This window comes from Mirounga angustirostris, unplaced genomic scaffold (assembly GCF_029215605.1).
Source record: "Mirounga angustirostris isolate CCGP_5_RB_7025 unplaced genomic scaffold, mMirAng1.0.hap1 SCAF_2, whole genome shotgun sequence".
Lineage (NCBI taxonomy): Eukaryota > Metazoa > Chordata > Mammalia > Carnivora > Phocidae > Mirounga > Mirounga angustirostris.
Window position 1 is genome coordinate 130,886,205 of NW_026991710.1, and position 15,221 is coordinate 130,901,425.

Here is a 15,221-nt window from a genome sequence, read left to right on the forward strand (position 1 = left end):
CTCACAGGCTTCTGCCAGTGTGTCCTTTGTCACCACGAGCCATAGGAAGGATGGAAAATTTCTATTTAACCAGGTACTTTGTTGCCCTAGACATAATTATGGTTCTCTTATCAAAGGAGAACGGGAAAATAAATATTCGTTAGGTAAGTGACAATGTCTGTAATTCTATGGGTAATAATGAACTCCAAACTGTTAAGTTTTTGGTTCCACATATTTGTCGATATGGGGGATAAAAAGACCCAGAAAAAATTCAGAAAGTAGTCTATTTTTACCAAATGCCAAAAGTTAACAGAAATAATCGTATCTGTGCAAGGGCTATTTATAACTTTTGCTTCCAATGTGGAAGACCACTTGCTGCATGAAAACCCAGCTGTGTTCAAGTGGTTGGTTCTTATTCATGACACAATAAGAAAGAGATAAAACATAGATGTGTACAAATACTTTTAAAATGATGTGGGGAAAGAAAAAAGAAACAAAAAAGTAGTTATAAAAGTTTTCAGGGCTAAACCCTCCAAGTCTCCTGTATACTGGCTCATTCAATTAACTTTTGACATTTCAATTTAACTTAGTTTTAATTTTTAACTAATCAGATAACAACCTCCTTATTTAGTTTGAGTATGTGATGGCAGTTGAGGAATACAGTAGCTTCTTTTTTAAATTTATCTTGCTGGATGTTTCTAATTAAGCAAATTTCCTATATGACTCATAAGTAAACCTTTCACCCAGTCAAAAACATCTGGAAGCCACATTTATATATTTATGACAGATTTCAGTTGCTGTCATGACTCATGGCTGATAATAATTATCATTTATTTGAAGATTGACATTTCCTTCCTTTTCTTGATGTGGGGGTAGTTTAAGCTGAGACATTCAGCAACTAATGAAGATTTTGGTGTACTATACATGAAGACTCAGTATTCATATACTCTGTTAATTTTCCTTGCAAATGTTTCTTTCAACATAAAAAATAATTGTGTGTGGATACATTTAATTAATATATTTTCTGTAATTACATGTTAGTATATGAATCACAATTATTTAAATGAGTTTCCAAGTAGACATATTTGTTACCTAGGGAATTTTATCCAAAGCCATGCTTTTTTTTTTTTTTTTTTTGTCTGTAAATATTCCAAATAAACATTCATGTTGCCAGCTTTTATGACTGGTTAATTTTTTTTTCTTTTTTTTAAAGTGAGGGCAGACATGTGTAACATTGACCTGAAAACCTTGATGCGTAACAAATCTTTACTGTATGTAGGCACTGAATTTTAATTTTATTACTCAAGATATTTTCTCCTTATTAGATTGTGCTTGCTGAGGAGGGAAATACTAATATTGTGTGAATGGCATAGATAATTCTCAGCTAAATTAGTTGATTTCTGTTCTGCCTAAAAGGACATGAGGCATAATTCTTTTTCATTTTTGTTAAATAATTATTGCAAATAAGCTATAAATTCTCCATCTTAAAAACAAATAATCCCAGCCTTGACCCCACATCTCCTTCAGCAATGAAACCCACTCCCATTTCTCTGTTTCTGGTTATAGCCAAGCATATCGACAGAGTGGTGTATACTTATAATTTTATTTCCTTTCTTCCCTCTTTCTCCTAACCAGGTCTTCATCCCATCACTCTGTTGAAATCTTATTTTCAGGTTACACGGACTTCTGTTTTACCAGACAGGTCCATAGTTAGTCTCCTGATCACTTGATGTATCATAAAGATGTGACACTGTACATCATTCGTCTCTGGAAACACTTTATCCTGTTGATTTCCAGGGAACCCACCTCTCTTGGATTTGCTCTTAACCACACTGGCCCATGTTTCTCAGTCATATGGGCCATGTCCTTTTGTCTTTCTGACCTTGAAATGTTGGGTCACTCTAAGGTTTAGTCTGGGATCCCCTTTCCTTCTTTGTATAATGCTCACTCTCTAGGTGATCTTATCTAATCCCGTGACTTTATAACATACCATCTGTATGCTGCCAACGCCCAAATTTATATTTCTGGAGTTTCTTCCCTTTGATTTGAATATTCAAACTACACGGTCTCTCCTTTTGGAATTAGTATTCACAGAAAAACTCTTTGTTTCCCTCCCAAACTTGATTTCCAAGTGTCCCCAGTTTGATAAATGGCACCACCAATTGATAAGGGACACTGAGTTTGATAAATGGCATTGATTCTGTTGTTTGGCCCATTTTTTACTCTTCTGTTTTTTCGCACACCCTCCTCCAGCCCATGAGTAAATTGTGCAACATCTCCCTCAAAACACATCTGGAATTTGATGATGTAGCACCTCCTTCAAGCACTATCCGTCTTTCTCCTGAACAATTGTAATAGCTTCCCACATCTATACTCTTGCCTCTTAAAGTATATTTGTGTATTATCCATCCAAACACCTTAGAAAACTTTCTATATCATAAGAGCTTGTGATATTTACTGGTCTTAATTCTTCAATTCTATAGTATATACTCAGAATGGAAACAAAGTCTACATCATGCCCCATGAGATCCGACAGGTCCAAATCCTGTTCTACAGGTACTAACATGGTTTCTCATTCACTCCTTTTAGGTTTTTGCTTAAAATTATTCTCTTTAGATAGACCTCTGATAATCCTTCATAGTTCTATTAGCTTCTGTTATTCTATCTCCTTAACCTGCTTGGAGGTTATTATACTATGAAACTGATGGACATTACATTACATGTGTGCTTGTTTGTTTGTTCAGTGTTTCTCTTCCCTTCTAGAATATAAACTACATGAGGGCAGGAACTCTGCTTTATCCATTCAGGTAGACTCTATAACTAGACTCACACTTGGCACGTCCAATTCACTTACTGAGTTTCCATATTGTATAGAATCATTAATATTGCCAAAATCATTCCTCTATCTCATGACACTACATCCCCCCCCTTTGAATTTTTTAAGTAAGTTTATCCACTTAATGTTAATATTATGCATATTTTCTTTCTTCTTTAACAAAAGGAGGCATCATTAAAAATTTTGTCACCTAGCCTCTGTAACTCTATAACTAGCATGGAGAAAATGAGTTGACCTGGACAAAGATTTGTTCTGGAAGAATCACAACTTTGGTTATGTATTTCTGAGACATAAGACATCCATTCTTGGGGAACGGTGGAGCTGTGGGTTCAAGATGTTATATCTGACATCAGAAAAACAATGTTATTATTGACGACTCTGAGTGTTAAAGATTGCCTGTCTCAGGCTTGGCTAACAAAATTAATTTCATTTTCCATATATATTTAAAAACAAATTAATAGAGAACAAATTTCACAGTGAACTTGTATAACATTTCTTGGTGGAAGTGGAATACACCTATGGGTTCTAAGCCAAGTCAGTGTGTATTGAAAAACTAGAAATTAAATGTGATTTAGAGCTAAAGAAGAAAAGGTGGATATCACATTGCATAGGTAAGGGTGTCCTGCCTCTTCTCACAGTGGGTACAACCTTTGTGCAAGACAATATGGCAATAGCTTTCATCATTAAAATGCACGAATCTTTCAATCCAGCAATTCCAGTTGTCAGTGTTGTTGCTATGATGGTGCTTATCCATGTGTAAAATGACATGCCCAAGATTCTTCTCTACAATATCATCTGTAAGAAATGCCAATGAAGGGACTGGTACAGATCTGGACTGATTAAGACAAAGTGTTAACTAAAAACACTGAGGAGATCGCTTGGCAGGTATAGTTTATGGTTAAAAATCTCAAGGTTGGGGCACCTGGGTGGCTCAGTCGGTTAAGCATCTGCTTCGGCTCAGGTCATGATCCCAGGGTCCTGGGATCGAGCCCTACATTGGGCTCCCTGCTCAGCGGGGAGTCTGCTTCTCCCTCTCCCTTTGCCTCTCTCCCTGCTCATTCTCTCTCTCTCTCTCTCAAATAAATAAATAAAAATCTAGTAAAATAAAAAATGGATGAAAACATTAAAAAAAAATCTCAAAGCTTTTCAAAGACTGCATAATAGCTGAAATTGTTTCCTTCAATGACCTATCCAGCTGTCCAAGGCAGAATACCCCCACTGGCCCCAGAGAACAGCCAGCTAATCAGCAGTTTACCCAAGGAGAGGAAAGCAGAGGTCACATTTCCACATGGTTGGTGTTTTTTTCTTCTTTACTTTTCCTCTTATATAAATCCTGTTAGTTTTTTTTTTTAAGATGAAATCAATTTATTGATTGGTTTCCCTTGTATACAAATAAAATAGCATGTTAATGGTAATATAACTATATGTCTGATTTATTATTTGACACTATAATACCTGCAAAAGATTGGAAATAAATGGTCTTTTAAAAGGTAACTACCTCAGTAAATTATCCATGTAATATAATTGCATAAAACTATAAATAAGAATAAAGTATTTTTATATGCATTAGTCTGGAAAGTTTTCCAAGGTATAAGCACTGTGCAGCATAGTATGTGTAGTATATTATCATTTGAGGGTGATAACAAAGAACAGATAATTATATGCTTTTAATATTTATAATATTTTTGGAAGGACAAACAAAAAACTAATAACTGTTGCCTTTTGGAAAGAGACCTTGGTGGCCAAGAACAGCAAAGGGAGACATTTTTTACTGTGTACTCTTTTATACCCTATTAAATGGATTCTGTACCTTAATTCCAATGTGTGGAGGTTTTTCCACACCATCAACAAGAAATTCTGCAACACCAGCTGAGTGTTCTACAATTCAACTCAGTTCTGACACTCTGTACCCAGAGAGCATCAGATTCCACAGGTTAAGAGCTCCATCCTACATGAATCCCAACCCCTCCACCCCTCAGCCCCAGCCCCCACCACCTCAGATGCTAGTTGCAAACCCAGGTTATTATCACCTGTGCTTCTGATTGGAGGTTCCGACGGCCCCCTCCTTGGGTTCGATTAATTGGCCACAGTGGCTCATGGAACTCAGAGAAACATTTTACTTACTAGATTACTGGTTTAGATGTAGATGTAGTAAAAGGAACAGTCTGAGGATTCAGAAAGAGATCCATAGGGCAGGGTATGGGGAAAGGGCGCTGAGCTCCCATGCCCTATCCCAGTGTGTTACTCTCCCCAGATCTCTACATGTTCACCAACCTGGAAGCCCCCCAAACCCCATTCACTTGGGTTTTTATGGAAGCTTCATTACCTAAAACATGATGATGAGATCATCGGCCTCTGGCCCTTGACTCAACTTCCCGCCCCTCTCCCCTCCCTGGAGCAGGACTGAAAGTGCCAACCCTCCAATCACGTGGCCGGGTCTCCTAGCAACCGGCCTTCCTCCTAAGGTACAGTCACCTTATTAACGTAACAAAAGACACCCTGGTTGCTCTTACGCCTTAAGAGATTCCAAGAGTTATAGGAGCTCTGTGCCAGAAGTGAATACGAAATATTTATTTCTTATTACCACAATGTCGCACTTGTGAATCTAGGATTTTGTGAACCTACCAGCTATTAGCTCTGGAATACAATATTCAGTTTGCGTTTGTGCTTTGTTTGACAAACATTGATCTTCATAGGTATTTATTATTATGCAGAATTGGAGAATTGTTGGAAAAGGAGTGAGGAAAGTGGCACAGGGGCCAAGCAGCTTGCGGGAAGTGAAAACACAGAGATACTATTTTTTCATCACCCCTTGTCATGATGGACTGAAATGCCTCCTGCTCAATGTGGTGGGAAAAGAAGGCAAACAAGGCTTTCCAAACAGCAAGAGCAGTGCTGGTCGGCATCGAGGCTGGACTCGACACCGGGCATGAGTTGTCTTGGGATACCCTTGCTTCCTGGGACAGATCATGGCCCATACGAATAAACCTTCTGGAACTATGAGTGTGCCATGGGGTTCTGTATGGTGTGTGCTAGTTAAAGAGCATGTGGGGCCAGACACAAATTTGGGTCAGTCGGCCACTCCATTCCCTAATCTCTTCACTAGGCTTGGAGACTCCTGGCATCCATCCCTGCAACCGTATGATCCACCTCCATATCCTGCATCCCCAAATCCGTCGCCTTCAAGCCTATCTGAATAAAGGGCATCGCCATCCATCCATTCACTCAGGCTGGAATGTAACCCTGATGCCGCTGTTGATTTTTACTCTCATACCTCATATTCTATCCATTAGAAACGTCTATTTCTCTACCTTCCAAACATATATCAAATCCAACCACTTTTTATTACCTCCAGTGCTACAACCCCAGACCAAGTCTCCATCAGTCCTTATCTGGGCTAGTAAAGAAACCTCCCAACGGGTTACCCCTCACATAGTAACCTGAGAGAACTTTTTAAAGTGTATGTCACTTCACTTCACCTCAACTAAAACTCTTCCATTGCACTTGGAATAACATACAGACTTCTTAAAATGGCTCGGACTCTCTATATAACCTAACCTCCTCTCTGGCCTCATTTCCTTCCTCTCTGCTTCTTGTTCACCACCCACCATGTTGGCATTTTCCCTCCTCAAAGCCTCTGCACTCAATGTTCTTGCTGCTTGGACTGTTTTTCCAACAAGTCTTCCCAGGGTTGCCTTCTCATTTCAGGTCACAACTCACATGTTTTTTCTTCAGAGATGCCTCTTCTATCTTCCTGCTGAAAAGCAATCTTCCACAACGTGGTCATGCTCTATCACATTAAACTACTTTATCTTCTTCACAGTATTTATCAGAGACTGAAATTATTTCATTTGTATATTTGCTCAGGTGATTTTTGTTTGCCTCCTCCTGACTTTACTGTAAGTTCCTTGAAAGCAGGGGTGATTATTGCCAAATCCCTAATGTTCATAGAAGAGTCTCACACATGGCAGCTTGTTCACTGCTTGATAAATGAGCAGTTTTGCTATGGGACAATCAACATCTGGTAGCCTTGTGGAAATCACAATCACAAGCTTTAAAGGTGTAATTCTGAGATCTAAATCTAGTAATGAGATAAAAGTAGCCACAGAATGACCATGCCCTTCACTTACCCGGAATGAGGGCTCACTGTTGTGTCTAGTTTCAGCATCCACACTTGGTATATCTGAATTTAAGCTTTAGTTAATAGGTTATTCTACTGAGTTTCATCCTTTAGACTGAATGAGCCAGTGAGCCCTGGGCTTGCTTGCTTGCTATCTTTCCCCACTCCCTCCCTCCCTTCCTTCATTCCTTCTTTTTTGTTGCTGAATAGTACCATAGGAAGGATACCAAGAAAGAAAGAAAAGATTTCTCTTGATAGGGCTCAATCTATTTAATTGTGAATTCTAGAATATATATGAGGTTTTCCAACTTAATGCAGTCACACATACACATGCACACAGAGTTTCCATTTTTAAAATTTTTGTTTTGTTTTGGGCTGAAAAAAAATGATGTAACATTTATTTTAAGCTATTTGCAATAGTTATCATACTCATTTTAAAGCCATTTTAATTATATATAAAATAATTTATATAATTTTATCAAATAATAGGGTCCTTGTTCATATGTGTACTATATAGTCACTATAAACACATATGCAGTCTTTTATATTCTATTTTTAACATGCTCTTTTATTAGCCAAGAAATATTCATCTAGGCCCCACTGATAAAGTAGAAATACCAAGATGTGTAAAATATTGTTCCTGTCCTCATAAAGCTTTTAAGCTGGGGAAATACATAACGTTCATTCACCTACAAAGGTGAGACCTTCAATAACAGTTATTTAAGCAAGGAAACAGCATAAAAAAGAAAGTAACTAAGTTACTCTGGGTATATGTAAGATGAGTAGGGATCACAGTGGATTTTCCCCAAAGGGAATCCATGAGCATCACAGGTTCATCAATTTTAAGAGTGAAATGGCTCTCTGTACAAAAATACAAGTGAACATTAATCAGTTTCAGAAAGGGATTGGTTTTTATTCTTTTTCAAACCAACAGATTTTCTTATTGTGCATGATTATTGCAATCCTACCACGAATCGTAATTTTGTTTTAAAAGCTTAAAAAGGACCCTAAAGCCTATCTCAAAATTAAGTGGGCAAGAATATCCAAGAAAAAAAAAAAATCTGAAAGGAGGAGTTATTTAGGAGGTGTGGTTGAAATGTTTCTTTTCTTCTCAGTGTTCAATCTCGGTTTAAACCGAGCAGCTAGGACATTCCTCGAAACTGTAATTGAATCAAGGATGTGTCCTCTGGGATGAGCAAGTCGATCTGATCAGACCAAAAGAAAAGACATAGCTCTAAATAGGGGAGAAGTTTTCTCTATATCTCTCCTGTTTTTCCAACAAGTCTTCCCAGGGTTGCCTTCTCATTTCAGGTCACAACTCACATGTTTTTTCTTCAGAGATGCCTCTTCTATCTTCCTGTTGAAAAGCAATCTTCATGAATGAGTAAGCATTGTGTTTTGCTGTGAGGTTTTTTTTTGAATTGTGGTAAAATACGCATAAGATAAAATTTACCATCTCACCCATTTTTAAATGTGCAGGTCAGTAGAGCTAAGCACATTCACACTGTGGTGCAGCCAATCTCCATCTCCTTTCATCTTGAGAAACGGAATTTCTGTACCCATTAAACAACTCCCGTGCCATGTCTTGTAGTTCTGGCAATATAAAAAGGTTTCTAGCTTTGTTTAGGAAATTTCTTTTGTTTATTTATAGTGATGATGGGATCTGACAAAGTGATCCATGTCGTCTTTCTTTTCTTGCACACACACCGCAGGGAGGTTAATCCTTAGAGTGAAACCTCCTGACTATCTCAAAGCCTAAGTTCCACATCCTGTGGCTTTCCTGACATTTTTTTTTTTTTTTAAGAAAGACAATGCAAAGGGGGAGGGGGCGGAAGGGAGAGGGCCAGAGGGAGAGGGAGTGAGAGAATCTTAAGCGGGCTCCATGCTCAGTGTGGAACCCAATTCAGAGCCCCTCAGGACCCTGACATCATGACCTGAGCTGAAATCAAGAGTCCAACACTTAACTGACTGAGCCACCCAGGCGCCCTGCCTAACATTCTAATACCAGATACAAAGCATTTGACTAACTCCTTAAATATTATGAATTCTTTTTTCCTTTTATAGATTTAATGAGGTCCACCCTCTTAATAACAAAAGATTTTGTTACAAGAATGTTAGCTGTATTATTACTTACTATAGTAAACATTTATAAGGAAACAAATTGCCCAAAATAGGTTAAATTGTAGTTGCAGCATCAAAGATTATTAGAAAAAGCGTAATATGGAAATATGTTCATTATATACTGCTGAGTGGAAAACTCAGGTAACCAAATATATATAGAAACTCTGGTAACCAGATATATATAGAAATACAACACATATGATTACATGCATATATTCAAACTTCTTTTTATTCTTTAAAATAGAAAATGAGATCAAACTGCATATTTGGTTACCCGAGTTTTCCACTCAACTATATATATCTGTATATATAGAGAGAAATATAGATATATAGACATATATATAGACATACAACACATATGGATACACACACAGGTAGTATGGGAGAGAGACAGAGACACAGAAAAAACAGAAAGAGAGAGAGAGGGAATTGTATCTCTATTTTCTTCATCCTCCATTTAATTCCAACTACAGGAAAAAATGCACTGGAAATTAAAAGCTGGAAGAGTACAAAATACGTTAACTATGATTATTTTGGGGAGATGGGAATGTGGGTTATTTTTGCTATTTGCACTTTTTAACTATTTGATAATTTTATAATTGCATTACTTTTGTAATTTGTGTAGTATTTTAAGTAAAAGAAAGGTTTATATCCAAATTTTCAGTCATTTAAAAAAATTTTTCAGTCATTTCTAGTAAAAGGCGTATCAGCATAATATGATTATTTCAACTTTTTAAAAAAAATTCTGGTGTAGTTAGCATACAGTGTTCTGTTAATTTCAGGTGTACAAAATAGTGATTCCACAATTCTATACATTTCTCAGTGCTCATCATGACAAGTGCTCTTCATCCCCTTCACCTATTTCACCCATCCCCCACCCATCTACCCTCTGGTAACCCTCTATTCTCTATAGTTAAGAGACTGTTTTTTTTTTTCTTTCTTTGTTGTTTCTTAAATTCTACATATGAGTGAAATCATATGGTATTTGTCTTTCTCTGACTGGCTTATTTCCCTTAGCATTATACTCTCTAGATCCAACCATGTTGCTGCAAAATGCAATGATTATTTCATCGTTAGCCCACAGATAAAACTCATTCCACATTTTCCAAAGTTATGAAATGAAATTTGGCACAATCAAGAAATAATGTCACCCAATAAAATAAATCTTGAATGGTTAACTTTAATTCAGCACAACATGAAGTATGCTACTAAGAAGCAGACATTAAATACATCTCCTCCAGTAATTCTTAAAACAACATCTTAATTTAATACCAATAATTTAGTTAACATTATATGGTTACATGTAATATGTTTCAAAATAATCAAATCACATAAAATTTTGAAGCAAAAAGAATTCGGGGAAGTGTTCAGTTAAGCATTTACATAGCATTCATTATTCTGTCAGCCAATGTACCTAGGAAGCAGGGCAATTGATAATATCTTTGCTTTGTATAGCATGGAAGCATATGGGTCTAAATACCTGTTAATATAGCACTACTGAAATTAGAGCCAAGATGACATCAGGAAAATTTGTTTTCTGTACTAGTTTATTCTTGGGAACTACTTTGAGTAACATACAATTTCTCCCATTTTGTGAAATTCCTTTTTTCCACTGTATCTTCATCTATGACTCAGGGCTTGAGAAACTTCAGTCCTCCCCCACCCAGGAAGTAGTAGTGTAGGTGCCCAAAGAGCCTTGATCTGGTGGAGTAATGGAGAAGGCACTGGAAGAATAAGGGACCATCTGAGAGGATCACAATGAACCAAGTTGGAAATGACCATGGTTACAAAAGTTAGCGTGAAAAGTTTTACCAGATTCTCAAAATTGTGGAATGGTGGGCAGATTACAACTAGAAAACTGGACACCTGATCTCTTAACTCCAGATTCTTATGGTTAGTGGTATGGGCTTGGACAAGTCAGAATAGTCTTGTTCACCTTGGAAATAGGGTTTGGGCCAGTTTTATTAAAGTATTAAAAACCCTTCCAGATGCAGTTTTATCACTCTAAGGTAATACCACTGTGGACACTTAACTATTATCAGCTACTGCTTTGGCAACAGTGAAAAATATCAGTTTCAATACTATTAAAACAATAAATGAACCACTAACATTTTCAAAACATGATATGATACAAACCACTGAAAAATTGTTATCCCTGAATACTTCTTATCTTCTTTAAGAAAACTGCCTCTTCCTTCTGATCCAAAATGCCATATAGTTTCTCTTTATTTATGTAACACTATTTTCTTGGTTGCTATGGAAAATACATTGTGTCTAAAAGTTTATTTTTTGTACTGATAAGTCAATTTCTCAGGAAATTCTTTTCAGTAATGTCTTAAAATATTCATTAAATTCTTATTTTCTTTACTTTGAAGTGTTGGCATTCAAGGGATCAATACAATTTACAAAACTAGAAGTTTCATCTGAAAACCTATAGGCTTTTAGTGTCCTTAATTTGAATTCCCTCTTATTATAAATTAATGAAAACTTGATGAGCAAATATGTATATTGATATTTGATACTTTTAAGGACATATGGGGAACTCATACCCCTTACACAGATAAATACATTCAAGAGAATATTACCAGGCTTGATTCGCCTCTTCGGATCTCAGAAAGTAAATAGTACTTTACTTTCACCCAGCTCCTAAAACTCAGCTTTATTTCTGCTGCAGGAGAAGACAGGATTTTATTCAACTAGATAACTGACCAGCATGGGTCACTGTAAACTGGAAATAATATATTACTTATCATAGTAAGACAAACTTCCCCTTTTGAGGGAAACGACTTGCTGGGTCTTCTGCGAACACCTCAATTTCTCTTTTGATCCTACTTCACAAGCAGTGCTAAGAAATTAGTATTTAGATTTCTTTTTAGGAACTCCCTAAGACAGGTCACCTCTGTATTCTCCTTTGAGTGCTAGACTAGCCAGGAAAGCAGAGATTTCTTCTTGTATGCTAAAAATGTATGTCAAATAACCATTATGAACCCTGCCTATGTTAACTTTCTTCTCACATACATGAAGTGGAGAAATGCAGGGCTCTTGATAGGCAATAAATGTAAACAATGCCATATGCTTTAATTACTCATTTCATTCAATGCTCACAACAACTAAGGAACGATAATGGCAAGCTACTAAATATGATAATGAAGAAGAAAATAATTGGGAAGTTTAAGCAAATATTTAATATGAAATTTATGACACATACATTTATGATCTCATGTCCCTGATCTTTCTTCCTTTTACTTTCCTGAAATTTGCAAATACCTTTTTAGCTCTGAATAGCTAATTTGATACCAGAAACAACGATTCATTCTGGTAGGCACCATATATATATTTGGTGAAAATGAAAGGAGCTAAATCCCATGTTGATAATACATGTTGATGGTAACAGTTTCAAGTTCATGCAGTACGCTCCTAGTTCCTGGCAGTATAAAAAGGCTTCTAGTTTTGTTTATAAATTTAAAACAAATTTATCTGTAGCACTGATGTGATCATAGAAAGTGATCCATTATATCTTCCTTATCTTGCACATACACTGCAACGAGGTTAAGCCTCTGAGTGAAACCTCCTGAGTGACTATCTTAAAACCTATGTTCTACAACCTGCTGGCTTTCCTGACATTCTAACAGTAGGTACAAGGCATTTGACTAAATCTTTAAATATTATGGAAACTTCTTTCATTTCATAGATCTAATAAAGTTCACCATCTCTAAAAACAAACATATTTCTTAAAGGAAAGATAATCTCCAGATAACAATACATGATTTTAGGATCTGAGAGGTAAAATGTGTTTGTAAAGTTGATATAATACAGAGCATAAAAATGAGCATACTGATTCTGGAGGGAGAAAGACTTAATTCTAATCCCAATTCTGTCACATGCTAAATGTATGACAAGTTATTTCTCCGAGTCTCAGTATTTTTTATCTGCAAAATAACACCTACATTGAATAACTGTTGTAAAGATAAGAATTGACATTTGTAAAGATCCAGCAGAGGGCACACATTAGGTGCTTAATAAATAGTAATTATTTATTCTCATCCAGCATTGCATGGCATCATTGGCTAAAGTAGTATTTCAGCTCTGAGAGCATACATTTGGTCTGTGATAAACTAGCTGAGCAGTTCAAGTACAAGTTCAATTAATATAAAGATATGCAGTGATCAAATAAATAAATAAAGATTCTTTGGGCATTTTCTACAAATTGTCTTCCTATACAGCTGTCTTCTAAATATAAGCTATAAGACTCTGGAAAAAGCTAAGAGATCAAAAATTGCCTTTATCACCTTTATGGCTTTAGTCTGGAAAAAATTATTAACAGTGATAATGACCTTGAGCTCTTATGGAATTTCCATAACTACTGTATAAATATATTCACTACCAAGAAATGGGTATTTTTTTTTGGTACCACTGAAATAATAAAGTGAGATAGAATCTAGAAGACACATTTCAGAGGTCTACTCATTATAAAGTGCCTATGATTGTCACATTAAGGTCTGGAACAGATAAAACTCATATTAAAACATAAGGCAAACTTTTTAAACAAAATGCCTTGATGATTTGAGTTCTACTGAACTACTGCCTCAACTGACTGAAACTCTAACTTGCACAGTTTAAGTGCAACTGCTCAAGCTTAAGATCAGTTTTGCGAGGAAAAAAATACACACACACACACACACACACACACCCAGCGACAATTCCTTTTAAAACCTGAATCTAGATGCACACTCATTCAGAGATTCAATTATTTCAATGATTATAGTACCTAGATGGTTTCCTTTTCATTCTGGGGAATAAACACACTTAAATACCATGCACAGCTTAGAGAAAGTGACCATGGATCATCTGATTGTGAGGGCTGTGAGGACATGATAAAGAGTCATTAGAATGGTAAGAGCAATCTGATTACTACTTTCTCATTTGAGGCAGTTTACCTACAGTCCAAAAAAATGCTTTCAATCATTTCACTGATTAAACTCCAAAGCATCTTTTCCATTGCCAGTGGAAATGGCTGGCATTTAATTATAGACTCTTCTAACCATAAGTAATTGAATAAATAGTGGCTAAAATGGTGAACTGATAAATAACTAAATAATGTAAAAATGAGAATCATCAAAACACTTTTGAGAACACAGTTCTGCTTGGAGGGCTCCAGGGAGGAAGTGCCTCATTTTCAAGAAAGGAATGACGCTTCTTTTGTTTTCGTTCAATTCTTTCCTGCCTTTCTTTCTTTTCCTAAAAAAAAAAAAAAAAAAAAAAAAAGAAAACTATAAATTTATATACGTATATGAGCATTATTTTCAAATCAAGTTGCTTGCTAAAGAACAAAGTAATCTATTATAAGACATTTAAATGTCACTTCCTATTTAACTGGTTATAAAGGAATAGTGGCTGAGAATATTGCTCATTTATAAGTATACTACCAACAGGTATTAATGTACCACTTGATCACTTATTTTTTCATATTAAAAGTGACAATATTTAAACAAAATTATGAAAAATGGGAAAAAAAGACCTATAATTCTATAACTCAAAGAGTATAATTATGAGAAGTTAGTGATGTCTTTCTGAGAACAGATTCTCAGAACTAAATTTACTGGGTGCAAAGGTTGAATATGTCATGACAGCAGGGATACTTAAAAATTTTTATAAATAGTTGAAAATTAAGTCTCATGTTTCTTTGCTTCTTTATTATTAAGCTTGAGCACATTTTTATTTCTTTAGCCTTTTTGTGAATTTTTTTGCTCAATTATCTGCCTCATCTAACTATATGGGTATCAGTGCTTTTAATGTTTGGCAATTTTATATTTTCATATGATAAATATTATCTTTGCAAAGCCAACATTTTATCTACATTAATTTTAGTCCTTTTTAGCAAAAAAAATTAAGAAATATTAATATTTCAGCCAAGACAATTGTTTAAACAATAATGTAATCAAAACCTGTATGCCCATCTGCCTTATGAAAAAAAAAAAAAAACGACCAATACTTTTGAGGGTCTGTGTTCATTCCTTCATCATACTGCTTCCTCTTCGCCCCACTGAGGTAACCATTACTCTCAATTTGATGCTTAGCATTCCAGTGCATCTCTTCATACCTGTATTATAAATGTTATTAATCCCAAAACAAGTAATTTTGTTTTGCATGTTTTTATTAGAGTAA

At 35.8% G+C, this 15,221-nt stretch overlaps 1 protein-coding gene across 1 annotated transcript in view; it reads right to left on the bottom strand.

Moving 5' to 3' along the window:
• Window positions 1–10,300: 10,300 nt before the first annotated feature.
• The window catches only part of MAP9 (microtubule associated protein 9), a 37,701-nt gene continuing 32,780 nt past the window's right edge, over window positions 10,301–15,221 (bottom strand). Inside the window, exon 14 of the mRNA XM_045880253.3 lies at window positions 10,301–14,294. Coding sequence (XP_045736209.1) covers window positions 14,172–14,294 — 123 coding nt within the window. The 3' untranslated portion in view covers window positions 10,301–14,171. The remainder of the gene's footprint in view (window positions 14,295–15,221) is intronic.